Genomic DNA, 27,736 nt, shown 5'->3' with positions numbered 1-27,736 from the left:
GCAGGGCTTTTCTGTTAGCACCGAAAGTTGTGAACTTTATCGTGAATGTTTTCTACTAAATCCTTTCAGCAAAAATATGGCAATATCGCGAAATGATCAAGTATGACACATAGAATGGACCTGCTATCCCCGTTTAAATAAGAAAATCTCATTTAAGTTTACATCGGTAATCAGGAGGTTGCTTGCGGCCACAGATGTTAATGCCATTTATGCTTCTGTACCTCGAAACTAAAGAGACTCTTTGGTTAAATAGATAGCAACGTTAAATGTATCCTTTTTCCAGGCCAAAAGCTACTGGCTGGGTCCCAACTATTACAAAGAAGGTCCGGAGAGCAACGACATCCGCCGCACCAACCTCCCGGACATCCGCGTGGCCTATCGCAGCGAGACGCTCTCTGAGGAGCTCAACCTCATAACCCACGCCGTGCGCACGGAGGAGCTGGAGACCATCGACGAAGAGGACCCCCTGTGCATGGGGCCTCTCCCGGGTGGCCACTGATGACAAGATCCCGACCACTGCCCCCGTGTCTCTCTCCTTCCTTCCAGTAAACGCACACCTGCATCCTGCATCCACCACCACACCTTGAAGGCAAGTGAGTGCCAACCGTACGCCAACGAACCACTCCTGTCAGCACAATTGTTCTCTCGCGACAAGCTAGCACAGCCCGCCATTTTGAATCCATCCATCCACGCTGTATGGCGCACATGCCGCCGTCATTCCGCAGTCTTGCGTACTCTTTTCCGAATGCACAAGCAAACGTTTGCAGCTCAAAGCACAGCAAAGCTTTCGAAGGGTCCCGATTCTTTCCCTCATGGCTTCTTAGCATAGCTGCAGGGAGCCCCCCCCTCTGTTATCAAAGGCTACAGACTCTGCAAACATTCCACGGAGCGAGAATGAAAGCATTCTTGTGGGATTTCAAGCGTAAAAAAGGCTTGTTTACTTCACAGCGGCCATGAGGAAGTGGTGCCTCCACACTCACTCCTTCCTCAGACAAGAGAGTTAGTGTTTTTGCATGCATTGCATTGTAGTTCTGCACCAAGAAAGTCATCGCCAACTTTTGTTCCACAAGAATGCAGCTGAAACCACTTAGCTGCATGCATACTTTGCGTCCAAATATTTTTTATTTGTGCACGGTTGCATGAGTCATGAGGATGACGCCACAATGTAAACCAACGACATTCTCATAGCTAAATGCATTTATTGGCCTTCTGCATATTGTAAAAAAACAAAAAAAAAACAAGCCATTATCAATAAGAAATATTATTAGATATTATATTCATTTTCTTTGTCACAGATAACACAAAGCTACGGTATTTTCTTTTGATACCCTTGCACGGATTGATTGTTTTCTGCACCTTAAACGCACATGTATCAAAGTTGTTCAAACATCCTTCAGTTTGCAGATTGCGTACGAATCCCACGCCTCAAATGGCCCATAGAGGGCATTTTAACCTATCATCCCACAGAACCGTGTACAGAAAGAGTTTGGGCAACCTGGTTTCCGGCAATTATTGACTAAAAGGCACTCAAGTGACAACAGGGCGCCATGTTTGTTATCAACTTTGAGCAGATGCTATGTGTTAGCGGCGCTTCCTCGATAATTTTTTCAAAGTGTATAAATGTCCAATTCTCCTCCCGCGAGAATTGTGAAAAGCCTTTACATCGCTTTCCCCACAACACAAAAAAAACACAAGTATAGGAAGTGAAAGTTCCATGTCAAAACACTGGAAAGGCACCAACTACTGCGTCTTGCGCCAGGTAAACACACAACACAACGTCTGTGTTGTTCAGGAGAGAACACACAGAAGCTAAAACGAATGATAACGGAAGAAATTTAAAAATAAATAAATGATTTGACATAAATAGACTATCTTTGAATTTCAGTAAAACAAAAATAATTAAATTTGGTAACAGCAGGAGCGAAAGTCAAATACAAATAGATGGACTTTGAAAAAGTTCAAGAAACCAAATTTTGGGTGTGATAAAAGATGATAAGATTAAATCTTATTAAAAAAAATATCCAACATAAAGTGGCAAGAAATAGGGCAATAATGAATAAAGCAAATTATTTTCTGGACCAAAAATCACTCCACATTCTCCACTGTTCACCAGTGTTACCATATCTGAGTTGTTGTGCAGAAATATGGACAAGACACTTTACCCACCTGCTCCCAGTGCCACCCGCACTGGTCTAAATGGAGCTTTAAGATGTAGATAACGGGTTTCACTTGGTAAAAGGCTTGAGTCTCCAGAGAAAAGCGCTATATAAATATAATTCATGATGGGTGATATACACATTGATTACAAATACATTGAAGGCAGACACCATAGTTGACATATTTCACACAAGAGTCACAATTTCTCTGTGATTGTCCGTCCCAAGCTAATGAATATTTTGGCAAAATGATGGTAATAAGTATTTTTTTCCTCGTTCTATGTATTTTTTTTTCTACATTTAGTGCGCTGTCAAGTGCTTGTTAGTGTGCTTGCTAGTCTCGAAACACTGCATGAATATAGCAGCAGACTGCGTCAGGTACGGACGAAAACTTATACTTTGACAAAATAAAAGCATGTTTTTGTGTAACTTTATGAGCTAGAGTATGTTTACAACTACATATAGATGCATTATTTTGGTTTATTTTGCCAGAAAAACTGACGTCAAAACAGCAATTGCATCCTGGGGAGCAAACATGGCGCATATTGTTTATTTGACCATACTCTTTTCGTACATGACTGTGCCATCCCATCGCAGTTTTATCTTCTGACCACCAAACATGATCCAACTCCAAAATATACATTATTTCTTTCACATAGTGGCCTCGGCTCTGTTTGAATTAGGGTCCTGTGAAGGCCCTATTGAAACTGCAATGTTTATTATTATTATCAATCTATATGTTTGAATGGAGTTTTGAGCCCCTTAAAGGGGAACTGCACTCTTTTGGGATTTTTATCTATCATTCACAATCTTCATGTGAGACAAGCACACTTATGTTTTTCCTTTTTAATGGATTCTAACTAGTAAAAAAAAAGGCAAGCATGAGGTGGCTAACAATACATTCTAAAAAAACATCCAAAATCCTCCATCGCTTTATTATATACATGCTGTTGGTATATATATAATCTAATACCACTCAAAATAACATGTAATATGTACATGTTTTTCTCATTTTAAGCGTATTCATTATACAGACGCATGACATATTTCGATATAACCTTCAACAATAACACTAATAGTCATGGCAGACTTCATGAGAGGCACTGACTACTTTTGGACAAATGATGATTGGAACTTTATATTTTTGAGCCTGACTACCGTATTTCCTTGAATAGCCGCCGGGGCGCTAATTAATTAAAAATCACTTCTCACTCCTGTGCTTATTCAAGGCATGTGGTAAAAGTGAGCAGGTACTAATAATTTTAAAACCTCTTTTCACCCCTGCGCTTACCAATGGCATGCAGTAAAAAATTGGACCGGTGGTTGGGGACCACTGCTCTACAACATGTCATCGCGCCCACCTTTACACCATGCTATCTGCGTGCCGGTAGGACGCATGTATTTCATTGCTTCTCACACGAGATTGCAATGCATACTCTATTAACAGCCATGCCGTTTACACTGATGGTTGTGATATAAACAACTTTAACACTTAATAATATGCGCCACACTCTGTGAACCCTAACCAAGCAAGAATAACAAACACATTTCTGAAGAACATTGGCTCTGTAACACATTCTAAACACAACATAAGAATTACCCAGAATTCCAATGCATCCATGACTCTTGGCTATATTACACACGCGCCCCCAACCCCGCCCACCTCAACCGACGCACTGGGGGGGGTTTGGTGCTAGCAGGTGTATAATATAGCAAAGAGTCATGGATGCATTGGAATCATGTTGAGATGAAGAATTTATCCTAATCCTCACACAGGTTAAAAAAAAATCAAAAAAACAAAGTGGGCGCAAACGAGCGTTTGTGTGCATTTTTCTCGCCGTCTCCAGGTCTAAGTTGAATGTGAAAGTTGATCAACTTCTTGGTTTATGACAACCTTCTACCATACAAGTGAGAGGTATGATTTATAATCTGGAATTAACTTGTACCAACTCAGAAAAGTATTTGTGTTCTTGTCTTATATGGGGATTGTGAATGATAGGCAAAAAAAAACAAAAACGTGCAGTTCCCCTTAACTGTGATGGTAAGCGGAGGTTGCAAAAGCAATATGGCACTTGCAAAGAGAAATCATTTTAAAATGGGATATCTGGTGTAAAAAAATAGAAGAAAATAAGTTTGACGACCATTTCATTAGACCTATATTTGTAGCGTTCTTGTTTCTCGTCATCTTGTCCACCATTTATCATTATTTAGCTTCCAAGCTAAGCTAAAGGGACGCACAGCAAACGCTGTAAAGATGCCTGTTTGTATAGAAAGTGTATTTTTAAAATAGCGATATGAGCTTTTTTATTCATAGTCATCTGATTGTTTTATTGTGGTGTTTGGTTATGAAACTCCGTCTTAAATAGTTTAACTGGATATGTTCTTATTTGCTAATTACAGTAAAACATATGTATTTTTACAAAAATCCAGCACGGGGAGACAAAAACCCCCAATCTTATGATTTATTACGCTTTCATTTCTACTGTGCTCTTGTTTAACTTTCGTATTTGTTATATACTGTTTATTTTGCATATCGAGTCAAAATTAACATTACCTATGAAATATACTACATAGGGTTTAAAAAAATCTGATTTAACTCTAGGTTTGGCTTGGTTAATGCTAGCATCTGCTTTTGGCGCCATATATGTATGGTTTACTCTTTTACAAGCTCCAAAAATTATTCTTCAAACTGACATGTTTATTTCTAGTCTGAGTTTAAGCGTAACGTGTATTTTGAAGAAGACATCAATTGTTAAAATCAGTGCAGTTTTTAATTTGTGACAAGAATAATTAGATTTTGATTGTTTTTCACACCACATTCTCTTACAATAGCTTCTGCACTTTAAGCTTTTTAACCGTTAATTGATAAAATATGAATAAATGTAGATTAATATATATGAAATATATTTTGCCTGTTCTGACATTTGTTTCTTTTTTGTGCCATTTTAATATAATGATAATAATCTGATGTCCCACAAAATGTAGCACGTCCTACCTCATAAATTGTAACCTAATAATAAATGTGTTCTTGTGTGACAATACAGAAATGCATACCATTTGAATTAGTAGGACAATACTCACCGTCCTAAAGAGTATTTTCTAAGATTATGTTGCCGGAGTCTTCCTGTGTGGAGTTTGCATGTCCTCCCCATGAATGCGTGGGTTCCCTCCAGGTACTCCAGCTTCCTCCCACCTCCAAAGACATGCACCTGGGGATAGGTTGATTGGCACCACTAAAATTGCCCGTCGTGTGTGAATGTGAGTGTCATCTATTTGTGCTGGCTCTGCGATGAGGTGGCGACTTCCGCCCGTCTGCAGCTGGGATAGGCTCCAGCCACCCCCGCAGTATAAAATGGATGGCTGGGTGTTGCCATCCACAAGTGTTCTGCAGAGTATTCTTTGTTTTGTTTTGTTTAATTTGGCTGATTTTTAACTCACAATAAAGAATGCTGAAACACTTTGTATATACAAATGTTGTATCTAATCAGTTCAAATAAAGCACGTTTATTCATCAAACAGTTGTATCATTTTATTTACAGGTCAGACATCACAACCACCGATTTGCATTCCTCCTCGGCAATTCGCTCTGTATCCACTAGAGCAGTGGTTCTCAAATGGGGTTACGCGTACCCTTGGGGGTACTTGAAGGTATGCCAAGGGGTACATCAGATTTTTTTAAAAAGTTCGAAAAATAGCAACAGTTCAAAAATCCTTTATAAATATATTTATTGAATAATACTTCAACAAAATAGTTCATAAACTGTGAAAAGAAATGCAACAATGCAATATTCAGTGTTGACAGCTAGACTTTTTGTGGACATGCTCCATGAATATTGATGTTAAAGATTTATTTTTTTGTGAAGAAATGTTTAGAATTAAGTTCATGAATCCAGATGGATCTCTATTACAATCCCCAAAGAGGGCACTTTAAGTTGATGATTACTTCTATGTGTCGAAATCTTTATTTGTAATTGAATCACTTATTCTTCAACAAGTTTTTATTTACCGTATTTCCTTGAATTGCCGCCAGGGCGCTAATTAATTTAAAACCTCTTCTCACTCCTGCGCTTACCAAAGGCACGCGGTAAAAGTAAGCATGCGCTAATTATTTTAAAACCTCTTCTCACTCTGGCACTTACCAAAGGTATGCAGTATAAATTTGAGTGTGATGTAAGCTTGGACCTTAAATCCTACTGAATACCGGTATTGAAATCAGCCTCCATTTTGAAAATGATGACGTCACAAGTTTTACCATGAATTGATTAACGTGGACCCCGACTTAAACAAGTTGAAAAACTTATTCGGGTGTTACCATTTAGTGGTCAATTGTACGGAATATGTACTGTACTGTGCAATCTACTAATAAAAGTATCAATCAATCAAAAAGACCAGGCGGTAATACTAAGCATGCGCTAATTATTTAGGGAAGCGAGTTTGACCCGGCAGTAATTCAAGGCAGGCACACACTATATCTTTTTTCCCAAATAGTTCAAGAAAGACCACTGCAAATGAGCAATATTTTGCACTGTTTTACAATTTAATAAATCAGAAACTGATGACTTAGTGCTGTATTTTACTTCTTTATCTCTTTTTTTCAACCAAAAATGCTTTGCTCTGATTAAGGGGTACTTGTATTAAAAAAAAATTCACAGGGGGTACAAAAAAGGTTGAGAACCACTGCACTAGAGGACCCAGAGTTCGCCTCCTTTAAGTGTTTTATGTCTTGTCACTGTCTATTTCATCAAGTTTTTCTTTGCACTCTTCCCATTTCGGCCATCTATCTCACTGGACACTTCTTAAAAAACTGAGCGTGTACACTGGTATTTTGCAAGTTTTAAACCAGGCATGTCAAACTTGTTTTTAAAGAGGGTCCCATTGCAGTTATGGTTGCTCTCAGAGGGCCACGTCTAATAATGGATAGTATATCAATATAAATGTATACCTGTACCATGCATGTTTATAATGGCCTATGCATTTGATTTTAAGACGCTTTTTTATTACATACAGTACACTGATTTCACTTCTAAAAACTTAGTTGAAAAAAAAAACACACACACTTGCACTATATATATATATATATATATATATATATATATATATATATATATATATATATATATATATATATATATACATACAGTGGGGCAAAAAAGTATTTAGTCAGCCACCGATTGTGCAAGTTCTCCCACTTAAAATGATGACAGAGGTCTGTAGTTTTCATCATATATATGATACATATGTGTGTGTAATTTAAAAAACAATACGATTCATGCAACAGAGGTGACAGTTTTTCCGCAATACAATCTACAGTTGTTGTTTTTATAGTTTGTTAATGTATATGGAAAAACAGTACAAAAGTTTTTGTACGATTAAAAAAAATGGCAGCTCAATGCCCTGAATTTTACCTTAAACTCGATTGTCATTTTTACAGTGTACAATTTGATGGGTAATTTACAATGAAATTATAAAGTCAAGCAGATATTTAAGTATTTATTTTTATTTTAACAAAAAAATTGGAATGTAAATTTTGCTGCATTGTTAGAATGATACAATTTAAGTTTAAAAAATATGAAATTGCATGCAATACATTTTATTAATTAATAATTAATTAATTAATAAACGCTCGACATCCATTGCTTTCCTCCTCTCCAAGGTTCTCATAGTCATCATTGTCACCGATGTCCCACTGGGTGTGAGTTTTCCTTGCCCTTATGTGGGCCTACCGAGGATGTCGTAGTGGTTTGTGCAGCCCTTTGAGACACTAGTGATTTAGGGCTATATAAGTAAACATTGATTGATTGATTGATTGAAAATGGAAAGAACAAATACCTTTAGTAAGAAAATATAAACTACTTTACTAACTCACACTATTTCCAGGCTTTCACACGGGACACATTAAATGATGTAGCAGGCCAGGTCTGGCCCCTGGGCCTTGAGTTTGATAGCTTTTGTTTTAAACGGTAATCCATTGTACGTTCTGGTAATTGTAGTTCCACTTTCATACTGAGGATGTCAGTAGCGTCTGCTCCCAAGCTCTCGATTGAACCACAGAAGAAGAAGTTCTGCCTTCTTTAGTAGGCTCGGAATGCTAATGCTAAAACGTACTCGGAACGCTTTAAAATGTCAACAACAAAGCAACTTGCTGTTTGTTACTAGTCATGTATCTATTTCTAATAGTCAAATAAATATGCATATCTAGTAGGTCTAGACACGCACTTTCGTTGCTAGCATCGTTTAGCTTTTGGAATTTGCAGACGACGCCAGGAAACGCACGGCAGCGACACCAACAGGATTTAACTGGAACTTCTACGACACTGAGTACTTTGCTAAATATAATTTTACAGTTTAAGGCAGGGGAGGCCATCATGGAAAGAAAAAAATAACTATATTGTTATACAAATCCAGTGACTATACTATAAAGTTATTTTCCATTTAATTTCACCAGTTTTAAATTATTTTTTATTCAAAAACGCTTAATTTTACATTTCAAATACTGAGAATTACTTGCGGTGAGTCACAGCCAGCTGAGCCTCCCGTGGATTGCGCAATAACTCGGCTTACTGCTGGCTGCTGTGCAGTGAGACTGTATTGCTATATGAATTATATTATACATCTCCATAGTTTAGTTAGCTGAAGTATATAATGTACAGTGTATTTTGTCAACAACTGTATGTGTGTAACGTATTTCTTGTGCTGGGCAATCATAAAATGGCTGCCAAGACGCACTTTATGAGGCACCTGTTCTACGGCCTCCTGGTGGTAGAGGGCGCTAGTCATCCCAGAGATCATTCTTGCACTACTCGGCTAGCCCGAAGCCGGTATGTTTTAAAGTTGTCGTTTGCCTGCATGTCGTAAAAACAACCGTTTTTTGGAAACGCAAACCACACAAAATACCCAGATTTATTTAACCCAAATGCAAAAAGTTATTGTTTTTAGAATTGTTGGTGGGAAAGTGTCATATTTGTTGATCCAGTCTGTAGTGTGCCTAAAGAAGTGCCCAGTGAGGGTATTTTACATTAAGATAACAGTGATTTGTTATTTTGTTAGCTGTATAAAATATCTTCTGAGGGTGTCTCTCCACATTGTTTCAGTTTGCACCCTACAGTAGGGAGGAAAAACAAGCTTTCACTGCAGAATCTTTCTAATTTACGGTCTTTTTGTAAACAGAAGAAGCGCTCACTCACAGCCATGATGGAAGACCTGACTGCTTGTAACTGGAAGAAGACCCTCCCTCCTTCTTCTGGACACACTGTCTTCAGTTCCTCCCGGGTCATACCCAGGAGCATGGAGCCGCTCAGCACGCCCAGACAACGCACCGTTCTGCAAGAAGCAGAACATGACGAAGAAACTCAGGTCCAAATGACTACAGTACAGTACAGTTGTTTAATTACCGCTTGCTTGTTAGCTACTGGAATTAGTTTTGTAGTTGGTTGTGTTGTGAATTCATTTCATTAACAAGATATATAACTGTGTTACGAAGATACCCATTAAGTTTGGCATCTACGAAACTGTTTTTTAAGTTAGCCGGCGAGATGGCACCAAATTATCCCCCTATTTTTCACATTTGTACATCAATCTCCACGAAATAGAACCAGACCATGGCAAATTAACGCATGGTAAGCTTTTCAATCAGTGCCGCCGGACATTCCAAAATAATTTTTTTTAGATATTTAAAGGGGAACATTATCACAATTTCTGAAGGGTTAAAACCAATAAAAATCTGTTCCCAGTGGCTTATTTTATTTTTCGAAGTTTTTCTCAAAATTTTACCCATCACCCAATATCCCGAAAAACGGCTTCAAAGTGCCGGATTTATCCGTCATTATATCAACCCGTCCATTATCCTGTGACGTCACAGCGTGACCACTCAGAAACAAACATGGCGGATAGCACAGAAAGGTATAGCGATATTAGCTTGGATTCAGACTCGGATTTCAGTGCCGTAAGCAATTCAACAGATTACGCATGTATTGAAACGGATGGTTGGAGTGTGGAGGCAGGTACCGAAAACAAAATTAAAGAAGAAACAGAAACTTTTGAGCCATATCACGACAGACAGCGGCACGGGGGGAAGCGAGGACAAATTCGGCGATCGCCTTCTAACCAACGATTGGTATGTGTTTGTTTGGAATTAAATGTGGTGGAGGGAAAGGCTGGATGCAAACATAGCTACAAATGAGGCATAATGATGCAATATGTACATACAGCTAGCCTAAATAGCATGTTAGCATCGATTAGCTTGCAGTCATGCCGTGACCAAATATATTTGATTAGCACACTCCACATAAGTCAATTACATCAACTAAACTCACCTTTGTGATTTCGTTGAATTTATCGTTGGAAATGCATCTGCCTTGAGTGTCGCAGGATATTCACACATTTTTGCCATCTCTGTCGTAGCATAGCTGTCGTCGGTAAAGTGTGCGGAACAAACGAGGGACTTTCGCATCTTTTGACCACTGGTGCAACTTGAATCAGTCTCTGTCTGTGTTGTTACAACCTCCGACAACACACCGACCAGGCATAATGTCTCCAAGGTACGGGAAAACAGTCGAAAAAACGGAAAATAACAGAGCTGATTTGACTTGGTGTGTGTAATGTGTTTGAGAAAATGGCGGGTCGCTTCACGATGTGACGTCACGAGTGAAAGGTCATTGCTCCGACAGGCGAACAATTGAAAGGCGTTTAAATCGCCAAATTCACCCTTTTAGAGGTCGGAAATCAGTTAAAAAAACATATGGTCTTTTTTCTGCAATGTCAAGGTGATAATGTTCCCCTTTAAGATGGAAAGTGATGTTTTCAAATGACCGTACGTCTTGAACTATACAAAGTATTTCACTGGTTAGAATCTTCACTTTTGCCTAATATACTAGTTACGATGGTAATCAAATTAGTTACTGTGGTAATCTAATTAGTTACTATCATAAACTATATCACAGCAGCTCAGACGAGGCACTAAGCAGTGTGAGTGGGGAGCGTTTCCACAGAGTGTTTCCAGAGTGGCCAGCCTGAAATGCGGATGTCAGGGACAGACGCGGAAAGATATTTTTACAAAAAAAATTTTTAAAGCTTAGTAATATATCAGATTGTAGATAGGTTTATTTTTTGTCCTTTGCGTTCATATTTTGCTGTGTTTTTTGCATTTTGGTTGCGTTTCGCTTGATTGAGAAATATGTTGACAGAGGTGTGACTTTCATATGTTGTCAATATTCACAGTTTTATTGTTCATAGTAGGGCTAGGCGATATATCGATATAAACGATATATCGCAGGTTTGTCTCTGTGCGATATAGAAAATGACAATATCGTAATATTCGATTATATGTTCTGCAGTTGCTTTTAGCTGCGGGCTTTACACAACAGGCGTTTCTCACTCCGTCTAGCGTCATACGCTCTCGCCGAGAGCATTAAAGGGCATTAAAATACAGACGTTTCTCACTCCTCCTCGTCTCTCCTTCTCACAGAGACGTAAAACAAGCCCGCCTTCTTACATACGTCACATACTGTCGCGAGTCTAGCGTCATTGCAGCATGGCTAGCATTAGCTGAGGCAGGTCGAGCGGAGCGGAGCTTGTGACAATACAAGAGAGAGATTGTGCGAAACTGATCACAAATGGAGGAAGAACAATAAATGCCCAAAATAAAGAGCAGGGGATCCATCATCTGGTGGTTTGGCTTCAAGTGGGAAGATATTCAGCAGACAACAGCAATATGCAAAGTATGCAGCAGAAGTGTTACTACAAAAAGGTAGCAACACTATTAATTTGTTCTTTAATTTAAAAAGTCACCCGTGAGAGAATGAAGAGTATTTAATAAATACACTTTTGGTCAATTGACTTAGTTGTGATTTCCCTCTCTGCATGAAAGTTTAAAAGTAGCATATATTAATGCAGTATGAAGAAGAATGTTTTAATGTAGACACATAGAATTATCATACTGCTGTGATTATATGCATCAAGTGTTCATTCAAGGCTAAGGTAAAATATCGTAATAAATAACGTATATCGCAATATGGCATAAAAATATCGCGATATTGATAAAAGCCAATATCGCCCAGCCCTAGTTTTTAGTTAATAGGGCTGTGAATCTTTGGGTGTCCCACGATTCGATTCAATATCGATTATTGGGGTCACGACTCGATGATGTATCGATTTTTCGATTCAAAAACGATTTTTTTTCCCGATCTAAAAGGATTCTGTATTCATTCAATACACAGGATTTCAGCAGGATCTACCCTAGTCTGCTGACATGGAAGCTGAGTAGTAAATTTTTGTAAAAAGCTTTTATAATTGTAACGGACAATGTTTTATCAACTGATTGCAATAATGTCAATTTGTTTTAACTATTAAACAAACCAACAATTTGACTTATTTTATCTTTGTGAAAATATTGGATACAGTGTGTTGTCAAGCTTATGAGATGCGATGCAAGTGTAAGCCACTGTGACACTTTTTTTTTAATTTTTGCAAATGTCTAATGATAATGTCAATGAGGGATTTTTAATCACTGCTATGTTGAAATTATAACAAATATCGATACTGTTGTTGATAATATTCATTTTTGTTTCAATACTTTTGGTTTGTTCTGTGTCGTGTTTGTGTCTCCTCTCAATTTCTCTGGTTATTGCAGTTCTGAGTGTTGCTGGGTCAGGTTTGGTTTTGGAATTGGATTGCATTGTTATGGTATTGCTTGTAGTGGTTTGTTGGATTGATTTAAAAAAAAAAAAAAAAAAAAAAAAAAAAAAAAAAAAACATTTTTTTTTAAGTTAAAAAAAAAAAAAATTTAATTAGAATCGATTCTGAATCGCACAACATAAACGATTCGATTTGTATTCAAATCGATATTTTTCCCACACCCCTAATAGTTAATATTGTAAATCCCACATTTTTCATTTTTATGTACATTCTGGGTGTCTCATTCAGTAAAAAAAATAAAATACCTTTCTGTTTTTTAAGGTGGTCTGTCATAACGTTTTTAGCATTCAATTAGACATATTAGTGTTTCTAGCCTGGGCAAGACAAACAAAAACATTTGTATTTAAAAAAAAAAATCGTTGTGTGACTAACAAAGGCAGCATTCTCCTCACACTACTGTTTGCAGAAAGTGACAAATTAGATGTGTAGTGCTCACATCTTAGTGAAGCCCAGGTGTTCAAGCCAGGCTTTCACATCTGCTGGTTTGGATTTCTTGCTTAAGACAGGAGAGCTTTCAGTTGGCTGAGAAAGGAGAAGAGAGTGTTAAGTCTTAGCCAGGAGATGGAAAGTTGAAAGTAAGCTAAAGAGTTGACTTCCATATGTCAGCGAGACATTCTGCAAAGATACTGAGTTTTGTATTTGCTGAGTCGTCACCGTGTCATCAGCTTGATCTACATCTTCCGTTAGGGCATTGTTGGGGACAAATCCTTCCTCTCCTCTGCTGTTCCTCACTTTCCACCACAGCTTGGATACGTCCTGCAGCTGTTAAAATGACAAAGCATACTGAATATCATATCATTGCTGTTGTTATTGTACTACGACTGATCACCTCCACGACTTCGCCTTTTGTGATGGTCAGCTCTCTGGGGTTCCTGGAGGCGAAGTCCCGCATAACTCGCATGCGCCGCAGCTTCTTCTCACGCGGCCTGTAAAAAAGACTCAAATTTAGTTACACTCAGTAACGAGGGAAGAAAGTCCGCATGGGCAGTGGACAAATATATACGATTTTAATGATCCGGACTCCAAATTAGATCTGGGTATGTAAAACAGAGTTAGGCCACTTAACTGCTTGACGGCAGAAGCTTGACTGTTTAAAGCACAGAGAAGGTCATTTATCCAGCCCGTGAAAGTGATCATTTTAACGACAACAAGGCTTGCTGGGAAGCTGATGTGTATTTCTGGTCTTGTTGCAACACGACAGAGCGGCTGGATCAAAAGAGACGTAGGAGATGCTTTGCTGAACAAAAAGTTGCTTTATTACAAGCGGGCGTCATTATACAGGTCTGCAGTACCGGCAGGAGCTCAGGTCAAAAATGAAGGACTTCTAACTTTGAGGAGCCAAACCATCCATCCATCCATCTTCAACCGTTTATCCGGAATCAGGTCGCGGGGACAACAGCTCCAGCAGAGACCCCCAGACTTCCCTCTCCAGAGCAACATAAGCAACTTCCTCCTGGGAAATCCCAAAACTTTCCCAGGCCAGAAGGGAGATGAAATCCCCCCATCAGGTCCTTGGCCTGCCGCAGGGTCTCCTCCCAGTGGGACGTGCAAAGAGGACCTCCCGAGGGAAACGCTCGTGAGGCATCCGCACGAGATGCCCAAACCACCTAAGCTGGCTCCTTTCCAAGCGAAGGAGCAGCGGCTCTACTCCGAGTCGCTCTCAGGTGACTGAACTTCTCACCCTATCTCTGAGGGAGATGCCAGGCACCCTTCTGAGGAAACTCATTTCGGTCGCTAGTATCTGCGATCTTATTCTTTCGGTCATGACCCTCACATCATGACCACAGGTGAGAGTAAGAATGTAGATAGCTCGGTAGACCGAGAGCTTTGCTTCTGGCTCAGCTCTCGTTTCGTCACAACAGTGCGGCAGAGAGACTGCAATACTGCCCCAGCTGCTCCGATTCTCCGGCTGACTTCCTTCCCCATCTTTCCCAAACTTGTGAACAAGACCCCAAAATACTTAAAACTCCTCCACCTGGGACAGAGTCTCATTCTCTACTTGGACTGTACAGAGCTGAACCACAGTCTTATATTCCTTCTTTCTCTGTCTCTGTGTGTGTTAATTCAGGATAGTGCAACCTGACCATGTAGGAAGATGTTCGTGTGTAAGTAACTGGGAAGACAAAAGATGTATACCATAACTCGTAGGTTGACGTTAAGATACACATTGGCATCTTTCCTCCAGGATAGAGTTATAACCTTTGCATTCCGAAGCCTGGTTTTATTGCTTCTTCTGGTGAGAGAGCTCATTTCAGTCCACATGCGAATGTCCATCTAAGGCTCCTTATTTTTATAATCGGCTCCACCATTATTTACCTAAACCTGGTGGTTCACTTTCTCCAAGTTGAATATAAACATTCACCATATGTAGAACATAATATGAGTTAATTAATTCACTTCAAAGCCTTGCTCAGACTTGTTAATAACTCTGCTGGATTCTGATGTTTTTGTGTGTATAAAAAATATTGTCAATGAATCCTGCTTTGAATTGTGATCCCTTTTGCAATTGAGTTTGATAACCCTGGTTTTAAGTCATGGAATTTATAGATTTTTACCACTTGGGGGGATTAAATCCTGCTCAAAAAGGACACCATACAGGCCCACGAGTTCAGTTCAAAACTTGGAAGACAGCAAATTCCTAAAAACACTAGAGTGCTCCTGTTGTATAGAGGAACATGGACCACTGTAAACACATTAAGAGATCATTGTATTAACAATTCAACCTTAATTAATAAATAGATCAAAATCAAAAAGTCTACTGTTGACGATGCACATTCTCCGGGATATACAAAATAAGGCTAAGAGTTAAGTCTGTTCCCCTGTTTCTTTCTGGAATTGTGGCCCCCATAACAATGTAGTTATATTACTGTCATAAAGTTTTAGACATTTTCTGTTGCCACGAGTTGGCTATGTGACTAATATGATGTGACTTAAAGGGATCATATGATTGTTTTCCCCTTATTTTTAAAACCCTTCATTTAGGTCTACATAACATGTAATAATGGTTCTTTGGTCAAAATTTTGCTAATATTTTGCTTTAAAAACCTTTCTTTAAGTCACTTTTTGGCTGCCTCCAAAACGGTTCATTTTAGGAGGCGGAGTTGTTAAATGCAAATGAAGACTGAAGACTTTCATCCCTGCCTTCTTTAATAGTTGTTCTTTTTGTTGTTTTTTTGCTCAGACAGTATGGAATATAGACACTGGTGATTGCCACCAGACTTGACTGTCACCACAATACAACATCCCGGATGATATTGCCCGACCAGCGACTCACCAATGAGGAGACGATGTGGGCATATAGAGAAAAAAAAAAGGCCTGGCTGCGAATTCGGAATGATACGCTAGCTAAGGTTCAATTTACCGTATTTATGGACGATAGGGTGCACTGGATTATTAATGAGCAGGTTTATTCAGGTCTTTTTTCATACAAAGGGCGCTGCAGATTATAGGTCGCATTAAAGGAGGATTTGTTTAAAAAAAAATTCTAAATTGAAAACGCTTCCTTCTGGTCTACATAATGTAGATAGATTGTTGCATAGATTACATTTTACGGACTTTCTTTAAGTTGCTTACTGACAGTCGTTTCCGGATGCGCCGGTCTTATTTACGTGGTTCACCTTCGACAGCGTCTTCTCCCCGTCATCTTTGTTGTAGCGGTGTAGTGTGCAAGGACGGGAGTGGAAGAATTGTTAAAAGATGGAGCTAACTGTTTTAATGACATTCAGACTTTACTTAGATCAACAACGGAGCAGCATCTCTTCATCCGTGGCTCACTAGTGCAACAACACCGTAAATGTGCCCCGTGAAAAAACGTCCAACCAGAACTCTCTAATAACTAAAGTTTCGTGGTTGAATTATGCAAACTCACTACACTGGTAGTTCTTAGCGCTTTCATGGCGAGATATAAGTTAAAACTTTGCGCTACTTATATTAAAAATGGGAACAGTGGAGGATGAATGCCCCATAACAAGAAGATAAAGGAAAAGGAAAAGCTTATCGACTACTGTAACGGCACAGACTACAGTGGCGGACCTGCGCAAATTTTCAGACACACATCAGCAGGTACCAAAAGGTAATAAAGTTGGTTTTGCTTAACATTGTGAAACAAAACGCCAGATAATGTCTGCTAATGGGTGCCATTTTGTGTCTTTATAGACACACCTGTATCTCTGACTACAGTAGCCGTAAGGGGCAGACAACCCATCAAGCGGTGCAGCTTCGAAGTCGTACTAAAACATTTTGACAGATTTTTGAGTGCCATGTGTAATGTTCTTTATTTTCAATGGAATATTTCAAGTTTTGGTGTTGTCATATTGCAGTCTACACGTATCTCTAATGTGTGACTACTACTGGTCAGACTTATCATTACACCATGTACCAAATAAAATTGCTTCGAGGTCAGTAAGCACAACCAGAATTATTCTGTACATTAGGCGCACTGTCAATTTTTGAGAAAATGAAAAGATTTTAAGTGCGCCTTATAGTCCGCAAAAATACGGAATAAACAGCTTTTAACCGTCCGGACGGACAGTTTGGAGGAAGTATCAAGGAAGGCAGTATCGTTTTATAAATACTTCCACAATGCCTCTATGGTATGATTTCAAATTTTCCAGACTTATGCCAATCCCAAATACACATAAGCAGGTACCAATAAGTAAGAAAAGTTGGTTTTGTGTAATGGGGCTTAAGCGTGACTTTAAGGGGACACTTTATTACATACATGTTTGGGTGAGATTTTTTGGAGATTCACCAGACCTAAAACCTAGTGTGGGAAAGCTGTAAAAAAAACTATTTTACCTTGCATGCATCCTTGCCACAGGTGTTATTGCTGGTGCAGGAGGCGGTGCTGTCTTTTTGACGGGTTCTGTCTTGGTGGTCTTCTAACCAGAAAAACAATATCTCTTTAGTCTGTATTTTGTCCTTGTTATTTTCAGAAACAATTGAAATCGCCAACAAAGACGGGTGCCTATGAAGATTTACCTGGATGGATGGGGCCTGACGAACCTCCTGTGCCCTCACTGCTGGGCCGGCAGCAGAAGGCGCAGGTTCCTCGCTCAGCTCAGGAGGCTGCCAGCCGTCAAAGAACTCCAGAGTGTATGTTGGGATGTCCTCGTCATCCTCGGGCCATTTGGTGCTGCTCAAAGTCAAAGTAAGACACAGTTCAATACACACAGCCAGCAACATAAGGAACACCTGAACCTTTAAATGCTGTCCAAATTATACAAAAACTGTATCAGAAATGTTTTCTTTACAATGATAATAATGCTCAGTTTTGATTGACAAGAGAGTGAGAGTGGTTATCATATAGGTTTATTATTATGGTTGTAGTAAACACACTGCATTATACTATACAGATTGTATTATTTTCATAAATATCTCTGAGAAGGAGTGTCGAAAATGCTATAGCCTTGGCCTACACAAATAAAGTTATTTAACCCTTGTGCACCCCCAGGGCCCGAAACCAACATTGCATGTATTCACAGCATTACACATGTTCCTTATGTAATAGTTTGAAGGTTAACGCTTACCAGTTCGCAATCTGAAGTTTCGCCAGTTTTTTACAATTTTTTTTTTTTTTTGTTGTTGACAAAACTACATTGTGTTTTTAATTTCATTGTTGTTAGAATAGGATATAAGCAAAGTGCATACCTTTTCTCTTTGGTTTGTACCCCCCGTGGTACAAACCAAATGAATCTCATTATTGCCGATTTAAAAATGAAAATAAATATTGTTTTGGTGTAATTGCAAGCCTAAACATAAGAAGGTGCCAAAAAACATGAGCATAATTCCCAGAGCTTTGACGAGCGTAAATTAGTTAAACTGCCATTAAGCCGCCGAAATACAATGAAAACGATCTTGGGAAGTTATATATATATATATATATATCCATCCATCCATTTTCTACTGCTTATTGCCGTTGGGGTCGCGGGGGGCGCTGGTGTCTATCTCAGCTACAATCGGGCGGAAGGCGGCGTACACCCTGGACAAGTTGCCACCTCATCACAGGGCCAACACAGATAGACAACATTTACATTTTGTGTGTATGTATATATATATATATATATATATATATATATATATGTATATGTATATGTATATATAAACATATATATATATATACACATTATTATATATATATATATACACATGTATATATATATATATATATATATATATATATATATATATGTATATATATATAAACATATATATATATATACACATTATTATATATATATACACATGTATATATATATATATATATACACATTTTGTGTATATATATATACACAAAATGTTTGTGTGTGTATATATATAAATATATATATACACAAAATGTAAATGTGAATGTATATATATATATATATATATATATATATACACAAAATGTAAATGTGAATGTTGTCTGTCTATCTGTGTTGGCCCTGTGATGAGGTATGTATATATATATATATATATATATATATATATATATATATATATATATATATATATATATATATTAGGGGTGGGCAAATTAATGCGTTAATTACGAGTTAACTCATCAATCTATTAACGCCGACAATTATTTTATCGCACATTTGCTTATGTTGTTTACATGCTTTTATTTTGTTAACGCCTTTTCTTAACAAGATGGCGTCGCCCGGACGGGCTTCGACGTCGAGGGGCTCTTGGTAAAGATGGAACATTTGGCAGAAATACCGGACAATTCTGCAAATTTCAAGGCTGGCTTACAGAGTGGTCACTCCAGGATCACTTACGACCGCCAGACAATTCTGAATGTGGATAGATCGGGCCGTTTTGGACTGAATGACGCGTGCTTGCTAGACCGGCTAGCTAGCATGGGAATACTTTGCCGGCTACATCCAGCGGCCTGTGAAGCAGCGGAGTATATGTGTTGTCTGTCTACTTATGAATAATACAGACGAGGAGTGTTGGCTGAGTTCTTAACGTTTGCTTTCAGAGCGTGCATATCACAACATACAAGATGCCGTCATGGAGACACAACCTATACCGGGCTACCGCACATGCTCGTCACTCCTGTTGCATGCTGGGTAGGGTAGTTCTTTTATTCCCTGGCTCATAACATCACAATATAGTACCATGTATATGATGCGTTCAGTTTATCAAAGCACCAAGCAAACAATCGGAAAATTCCCATCATATCAATTCCTAGATATGGTCATAATTATTTTAAGTGCACTACGCAGAATAAACACAACATTATTAATATTGCTACTACGGATAATTTGATAAAAAATTCCCTAAAACAGCCCACTACCTATAATATAGGTTTTTTAAACATAAAATCCCTGATAAAAAAAATGTTTCTACTGTTACCTCAGAAATTGCCTTTTCAGATGTTATGATTGTGGCTCAGAGATTTGTATGTAGATTATATTTATTTTCCATAACAAATAGGATAACTTAAATACCCTGGCAGTGGTAGTAATAAGCTTAAATGTTTGTATTTACATTTTTTGAGTTGATTTTCATAAAATATGCTATTTAACTGCTACTGTTTAACAAGGACTGATTAAAATTGTGTTTGCACAACAAATGTTTTGGCGCTTTTGTTCATGTGGGAGAATATTCCAATAAAGGTGCATTACACACTACTTTTGAATTCATTATTGGGCTTTGCGTATACAATGCAGTTAATCGCGATTAATCAGAGAAAAAGTGCGATTAACTCCGATTGAAAATTTTAATCGTTGCCCAGCCCTAATATATATATCCATCCATCCATCCATTTTCTACCGCTTATTCCCTTTCGGGGTTGCGGGGGGCGCTGGCGCCTATCTCAACTACAATCGGGTGGAAGGCGGGGTACACCCTGGACAAGTCGCCACCTCATCGCAGGGCCAACACAGATAGACAGACAACATTCACACTCACATTCACACACTAGGGCCAATTTAGCGTTGCCAATCAACCTATCCCCAGGTGCATGTCTTTGGAAGTGGGAGGAAGCTGGAGTACCCGGAGGGAACCCACGCTTTCACGGGGAGAACATGCAAACTCCACACATAAAGATCCCGAGCCTGGATTCGAACCCAGGACTGCAGGAACTTCGTATTGTGAGGCAGACGCACTAACCCCTCTTCCACCGTGAAGCCTAATATATATATATATATATATACATATATATATATATATATATATATATATATATATATATATATATATATATATATATATATATGTATGTATGTATGTATGTATGTATGTATGTATGTGTGTGTGTGTGTGTGTGTGTGTGTGTATGTATGTATGTATGTATATATATATATATATATATATATATATATATATATATATATATATATATATATATATATATATACACACATACATACATACACACACACATACATACATACATACATACATATATATATATATATATATATATATATATATATATATATATATATGTATATATATATATATATATATATTAGGCTTCACGGTGGAAGAGGGGTTAGTGCGTCTGCCTCACAATACGAAGTTCCTGCAGTCCTGGGTTCGAATCCATGAGTTGCATGAGTTGCATGAGTGCAACTGGAAAAGGTTCCAGCACCCCCACGAACCCGAGAGGGACAAGCTGTAGAAAATGGATGGATAGACAAAAATATTATTTGATTGAGTTCTCTGTGTATGTATGTATGTATGTGTGTGTGTATGTATGTATGTATGTATGTATATATATATATATATATATATATATATATATACACACATGTTTTTATATATATATATATATACACACATACATACATACACACACACATACATACATACATACACAGAGAACTCAATCAAATAATATTTTTGTCTATCCATCCATTTTCTACAGCTTGTCCCTCTCGGGTTCGTGGGGGTGCTGGAACCTTTTCCAGTTGCACTCATGCACCTGGGGATAGGTTGATTAGCAACACTAAATTGGCCCTGAGGTGTGAATGTGATTGTGAATGTTGTCTGTGTTGGTCGTGCGATGAGGTGGCGACTTGTCCAGAGTGTACCCTGCCAACTGTAATAAAATCAATGTTGTCATGAACTATTGATATATTTTTAAGACTAGGGCTGGGCGATATATCGATGTACACGATATATCGTGGGTTTGTCTCTGTGCGATATAGAAAATGACTATATCGTGATATTGGAGTATACATTTTCACGGAGTTGCTTTTAGCTGCGAGCATTACATTACAGGCTTTTCTTGCTCTTTTCTGTCTCTCCTTCTCACAGACAAGCGCACTTTCTTACATACGTCACATACTGTCACGTCATACGTTATATCATAATGAGGCTACTAATATGTAGCATCATTTAAAAAGTCACCCGGTAGAGAATGAAGGGTGCTTGAAACTCTGCATGTCAACATCTCCATTCAGTGCGACACGCCCACACCACCAAAATGCCGAGGCAAACATTTCCAGATCAACACCTTATGAAAAAAATAGTCAACAACAAAATTTAATAACGTTCGTAGTAACCTACCACATAGCGAAGGATAAATACTATTTGATTTCCTATTATGCAGCTCATTTTTGACACTTAAAATGTCTCTGACAATCTTGCACTTTCTGTTTTGGAAATGACATGAACGTTTGTGCCATTGCTTAATAACTGTTAAATAAATATAGTTTTGGTCAATTGACTTAGTTGTGATTTCTTTCTCTGCATGAAAGTTTAAAATGAGCATTTATTAATGCAGTATGAAAAATAATGTTTTAATGTAGACACATAGAATCATCATACTGCTGTAATTATATGTATCAAGTGTTAATTCAAGTCCAAAGCAAAATATTGAGATATTTATCATGCATCGCGATATGGCCTAAAAATATTGAGATATTAAAAAAAGGCCATATCGCCCAGCCCGATTTAAGGCTATAATTACACAGACTCAAATATTTAACTCTGCAACTAATTTTTTTAAAAGTTGGGTATTATGCATGTTCCCATCAAAAAAAGGTAATTTTGACAAGAAGGCCATAAAACCTAAAATACCAATAAAGTTTTTTTAAAGTTTTGTAATTTATTGCTGGTTTATGACACGTTTATGGGCGGCCAAATATGTTTGATGCACAAGGAACTTGACTTGTTAGACTGTGCTCACTTTGTTCAATACAAGAAACAAAAAAAAGTACCAGGGCGGCAAGCCGTGGCACCATCTGAGCCGAGAGATTTTCGGAAGGGGCACTGAAATTCGGGAGTCGGTACAGCGGCGTTTTAAAAAGTCATACATTTTACTTTTTTTAACAGATACCGATAATTTCCGATATTACATTTTAAAGCATTTATCGGCAGTTCGATATTATCGGGCATCTCTAATAGTAATTTTATCAGAATAAAAGCAGAATATTACAAGAAGTCGCGATGTTTCGAGAAATATTATGAAAAATTTGTATTTAAAACATTTTTTTAACCACATAAGAACAAGGTTAAAGCTTTAAAATAAAAAAAAGTAGTAACCTTACGGGAATAAAGTCGGAATACCAGGAAGAAATACTTGTAATTTTAAGTAAACATGCCCCAAAAACGTCTTTGATATTCTCCTGATCATATATTTAAAATGATTAGTTCTTTTGGTGTTTTGGTAGAAGCGAGTGCAGGGTGTCCCACCTGGGGATGTTCCAGGCGTCTCCCAAAGACTGCCACAGCTGGTCCTCCCCTGCAGTGGCCTCCTCGCTCATCAGACAGATACACTGAGGAGTCAGCAGAGGAGCTACGATGCTTGGAGGCAGGTCCTCAGGGCAGTGACGCACAAGCTGAGGATGGAATAGGATACAATATAACAAAACCCTCCAATTCTAGGTAATTATTTCAGTTTTTTTAACATTTCTGAAAGATCATAGCACTTACAAAAGTGTTTCATAAAATCATATAGTTCTGATGTGAATTGCTTTTATCCAGCATGCGACTAATTGAGGAAAATCACATGAGACTTTCATCACACAGAAAATGTTTCTTAGTTATTGTGGGTTTGGTCTTTGGTGCTTAGCACAAAATGGAAATGCCTCAGAAATTAGCGTCGACTATTTGTCTCTGAGAGGCGATTGAAATTTGGTTCCAGTTGGACAAATGGAAAAGAAAAAGACAAGTTAGCTGAAGTGTGTATCCTACAGATCAGGGGTAGGGAACCTATGGCTCTAGAGCCAGCTGTGGCTCTTTTGATGACCGCACCTGGCTCTCAGATAAATCTTATCTGACATTGCTTAAAACGATGAGTAATGAAAAACTCAGATGGTAATCACAGTGTTAAAAATAACGTTCAAAATATAAAACATTCTCATGCATTTTAAACCATCCATCCGATTTTTTATCGCACCTGTTCAAGAAGTTGCATTAATTGTAAGAAGTATTGTATTTATTGTTGCTTAGCTTCAGAATAAGAATATTATTAAAACGAATAAGAGACTTATTATCCTCTAAAAATGTTGGTCTTACTTAAAAATGCACGCATGTAGTTGTATTCAGTGTTAAAAAAACACTAAAAAAGTATTTTCTCACGGAAATACTTTTAAAAATATTTGACTTGTATGGCTCTCTCAGCCAAAAAGGTTCCCGACCCGTGCTACAGATGGACCAGAATGGCTGACTTCCTGTGCATTTCCTGATACTTTCTGGTGTGTCCGGTTCAGTAAATGTTGCATGTTTGCATGTAAGTTTGCAATATTTGTACTAACAAATAAACACAAAGTATGATATTTGTGGTGACGTACAAAACCTAACACAGAGAATAGGGAGTGGACGAATTCAGAGACATCTGGATTCCGGATCTTTCCCTTGAGCTCCACCTGGTAACATGACAACACAGAGAATGAATGTAGATGCAGGAAAACCAAGGGAAGGTTTTAGGTGCAGTGCATTCGGAAAGTATTCACAACACTCCCTTTTTTTTTTATTTTTTGCTACAGCTTTATTCCAAAATGGAAAAAGTTAATTTTTTTCCTTAAAATTCTACAGACAATACCCCATAATGTCAATGTAAAATGTTGATTTTATTTTATGTTGCACCTTTATTAAATAATAAAAACAAAATAATCACATATAGTTTTGCCCATTGCTCTGAGCATCACCTCTCAACCTCCATCAGGTTGGATGAGAAGCATTGTTTTTTTTTTTAAATATATCTTGGATGTCTCTGTACATTCCTGCATTCATCTTTCTCTCTATCCTTACTAGTCTCCCAGTTTTTTGCCGCTAAAAACATCCCCACTGCATGAAGCTGCCATCACCATGCTGGTATTGGCCTGGTGATGAGTGGTGCCTGGTTTCACCAAAAAGTTCAAGTTTTTTCTCATCGGACCAGAAACTGTTGCTTCTCATGGTCTGAGTTTTTCAGGTGCTTTTGGCAAACCTTTTTTTTTTTTTTTTTTTAACTAAGAAACAACTTCCATCTGGACACTCTAACATGCAGGTCGGATGCTGTAGTTTAGAGTGACCATCAGGTTCTTGGTCACCTCCCAGACTAGACTATGATGAATGCAGCAATGTACAGAGACATCCTGGATGCTGGAAGCTTCTGGCATCATATGAAAACATACTTATGGCTGTAATTGCTGCCAAATGTGCATCAACAAAGTCAAAGTCAGTAAATACTTATGTACATGGGATTTTTTTTACTGTTAATAAATTAGCAAAACTAATTTTGAAATTATTTTTACATTGTCGTTATGGAATATTGTGTGTCGAATTCTGGGGACAAAAATTAACTTAGTCCGTTTTGCAACAAAAAAAAAGGAAAAAGTGAAGCGCTGTGAATACTTTGTTAGGGGTGTCCTGATAAAACGTTTTACACTTCTGATACGACAACAATATTGGAGCCTTGAATATTGGCCGATGCAGATGTTGATTTGATTTGATACAGCCCATGCTTCATCGATTGAAATTATTTAAACATAAATTGAAGTTAAGATCATGACGCAGTAAGTTGACTGATGCAGACACGTTTGTTACTGGATACTTTCTAATACACTTCTGCCTCGAAGACTTTGTATGTGTAATTAATATGCAACTATAATTATTTGATAAATGTTCAAATTTAAAAATATTCTGTTTTAGACTGCAATATTTTTCAATAAAGGACACTTGTTACATATGTCTCCGGTAGCTTGTGTGCTTAGCTGTTGTGTAGCTGCTAGCTCCTAGTAGCCGATAGCCGAGCATGTTTACTCCAGCTTGGCACAAGTAAACACGCTGCAGAGTTGCTTGTATCGGAGATTTCAGACGCAAGCCAACACAATCTGATACTTGTTTTTCTTTTTTGCTGATATTGGATCAATAATGGATCGGGACACCCCTACCGTATTTTTAATGTGAATAATGACAAGTCACACAAACCAGAAGATTGAAGCCACATTTGACCTTATGAAGACATGCTGCAAACTCTCCAGCAGGGGGCATACCAGCCATGACTGACATACAACACAGAGGACAGGTTTTGATTCATATTTGTAGTATACAACAATTATAAACAATTACCGTATTTCCTTGAATTCCCGCAGGGCATATAGTATGCGCCTGCCTTGAATCACTGCCGGGTCAAACTCGCTTCCCAAAATAATTAGCGCATGCTTAGTATTACCGCCTGGTCAAACTCGTGACGTCACGAGTGACACTTCCCCTGTCATCATTTTCAAAATGGAGGAGGCTGATTTCAATACCGGTACTTTGAAATCACAAATTAATTTGAAAGAAGATTAAGAGCTATTCAGTTGGATTTAACGTCCAAGCTTACATCACACTCAAATTTGTACTGCATGCCTTTGGTAAGTGCCGGAGTGAGAAGAGGTTTTAAAATAATTAGCGCATGCTTACTTTTACCACATGCCTTTGGTAAGCGCAGGAGTGAGAAGAGGTTTTAAATGAATTAGTGCCCCGACGGCAATTCAAGGAAATACGGTATTCTTAAAGAGAGACTACCTTTCTCTTTTTTTCTTTTCCAATTTTTTTTCTTTCCGTTTTTGCTTACTATTGCAGCCACTTTCCCCATGAATATCTCAATGTCAGTAACGATACGATTCAGGATGTCCTTTTGAATAGGAAAGCACTAATTATCTTTTTGTGTGTGTGTTTTCCAGGGTTTCAGTTCGTTCATAAATAATAATCCTGCATCTTTTCCCATGGTTCATACCACATTTCTGTCCAACTCTGTGTATGGGCGCGGAGGATGTGAAGGTTCTGCTTTGGTGGACACCCCCTCCTCCTCATAATCATCATCCTTCTGAGGTGTAACCAAGTCGGTGTCAGACACGCCATCATCTACACGGGTAGACAAACCACATGTAAGCACATGTTATTGTTAATGCGGCTTCTAAATAGTCCAATTTTTACCATTATAATCAGGCGTCGCCCACTGATGAGCTTTTTCTGTGGTTTCCACGTTACTTGCTCTGTGCACTCCTTCATGGGACGCACTGCTGTCCAAAAACATCAAAATCAATTCCGATCCAAAGTGTACTCAGAAGATTTTACGTGATTTATTGTTCCTACCGTAAGCGTGCTTGGGAGAGACCTTTTTGGACATGGTCAGCCTGTAAACCATGAAGGCAAAACACATGTCGTCATGGTGCTCACGACGCAACAGTACAAAAACGTTCTAGAAGGGGTCTTCTCACTCTGACGTCCTCACAGTGGAAGAGGTAGACGCTGGTGGTGGGTTTCCTGCTGGCTTTGACCGTCAACGCCAGCAGCGAGTTGGATGCCGAAGTGTCCAATATGGCCTTCAGCTGCATGACGTCATGCAGATTGATGGTCTCCAACACCTCCTGTTTATTCAACATAACACATAGAGTTGACAAGAAGTCATAATATTTGGAGGACAAAAATAAAATAAAATAATGAAAAATAAAATAAAAATACTAATAGAAATAAAG

At 38.2% G+C, this 27,736-nt stretch overlaps 2 protein-coding genes across 5 annotated transcripts in view; one reads left to right on the top strand and one right to left on the bottom strand.

Annotated features, from left to right (window-relative positions):
- ampd2a (adenosine monophosphate deaminase 2a) overlaps positions 1-5,672 on the top strand; it is an 86,169-nt gene extending 80,497 nt beyond the window's left edge. For all 4 annotated transcript variants that reach the window (XM_061922728.1, XM_061922727.1, XM_061922726.1 and 1 more), the window contains one exon: positions 284-5,672. In XM_061922728.1, the coding sequence (XP_061778712.1) occupies positions 284-499 (216 nt within the window). In that variant the 3' untranslated portion in view covers positions 500-5,672. The remainder of the gene's footprint in view (positions 1-283) is intronic.
- A 3,439-nt stretch (positions 5,673-9,111) lies between these two features.
- eps8l3a (EPS8 signaling adaptor L3a) overlaps positions 9,112-27,736 on the bottom strand; it is a 31,881-nt gene continuing 13,256 nt past the window's right edge. Inside the window, exons 6-20 of the mRNA XM_061875651.1 lie at positions 27,479-27,628; positions 27,354-27,394; positions 27,195-27,280; positions 26,995-27,122; positions 26,784-26,892; positions 26,202-26,275; positions 24,581-24,655; positions 23,481-23,626; positions 17,829-17,982; positions 17,646-17,728; positions 13,678-13,774; positions 13,503-13,610; positions 13,285-13,370; positions 9,260-9,476; positions 9,112-9,141 (exon numbers count right to left, since the gene is read on the bottom strand). Of these exons, the coding sequence (XP_061731635.1) occupies positions 9,112-9,141; positions 9,260-9,476; positions 13,285-13,370; positions 13,503-13,610; positions 13,678-13,774; positions 17,646-17,728; positions 17,829-17,982; positions 23,481-23,626; positions 24,581-24,655; positions 26,202-26,275; positions 26,784-26,892; positions 26,995-27,122; positions 27,195-27,280; positions 27,354-27,394; positions 27,479-27,628 (1,584 nt within the window). The remainder of the gene's footprint in view (positions 9,142-9,259; positions 9,477-13,284; positions 13,371-13,502; positions 13,611-13,677; positions 13,775-17,645; positions 17,729-17,828; positions 17,983-23,480; positions 23,627-24,580; positions 24,656-26,201; positions 26,276-26,783; positions 26,893-26,994; positions 27,123-27,194; positions 27,281-27,353; positions 27,395-27,478; positions 27,629-27,736) is intronic.

The sequence above is a fragment of the Nerophis ophidion genome, linkage group LG16 (genome assembly GCF_033978795.1).
Source record: "Nerophis ophidion isolate RoL-2023_Sa linkage group LG16, RoL_Noph_v1.0, whole genome shotgun sequence".
Lineage (NCBI taxonomy): Eukaryota > Metazoa > Chordata > Actinopteri > Syngnathiformes > Syngnathidae > Nerophis > Nerophis ophidion.
The sequence above is the reverse complement of the archived record's forward strand: the minus strand, read 5'-3'. Positions and strand labels throughout refer to the sequence as shown.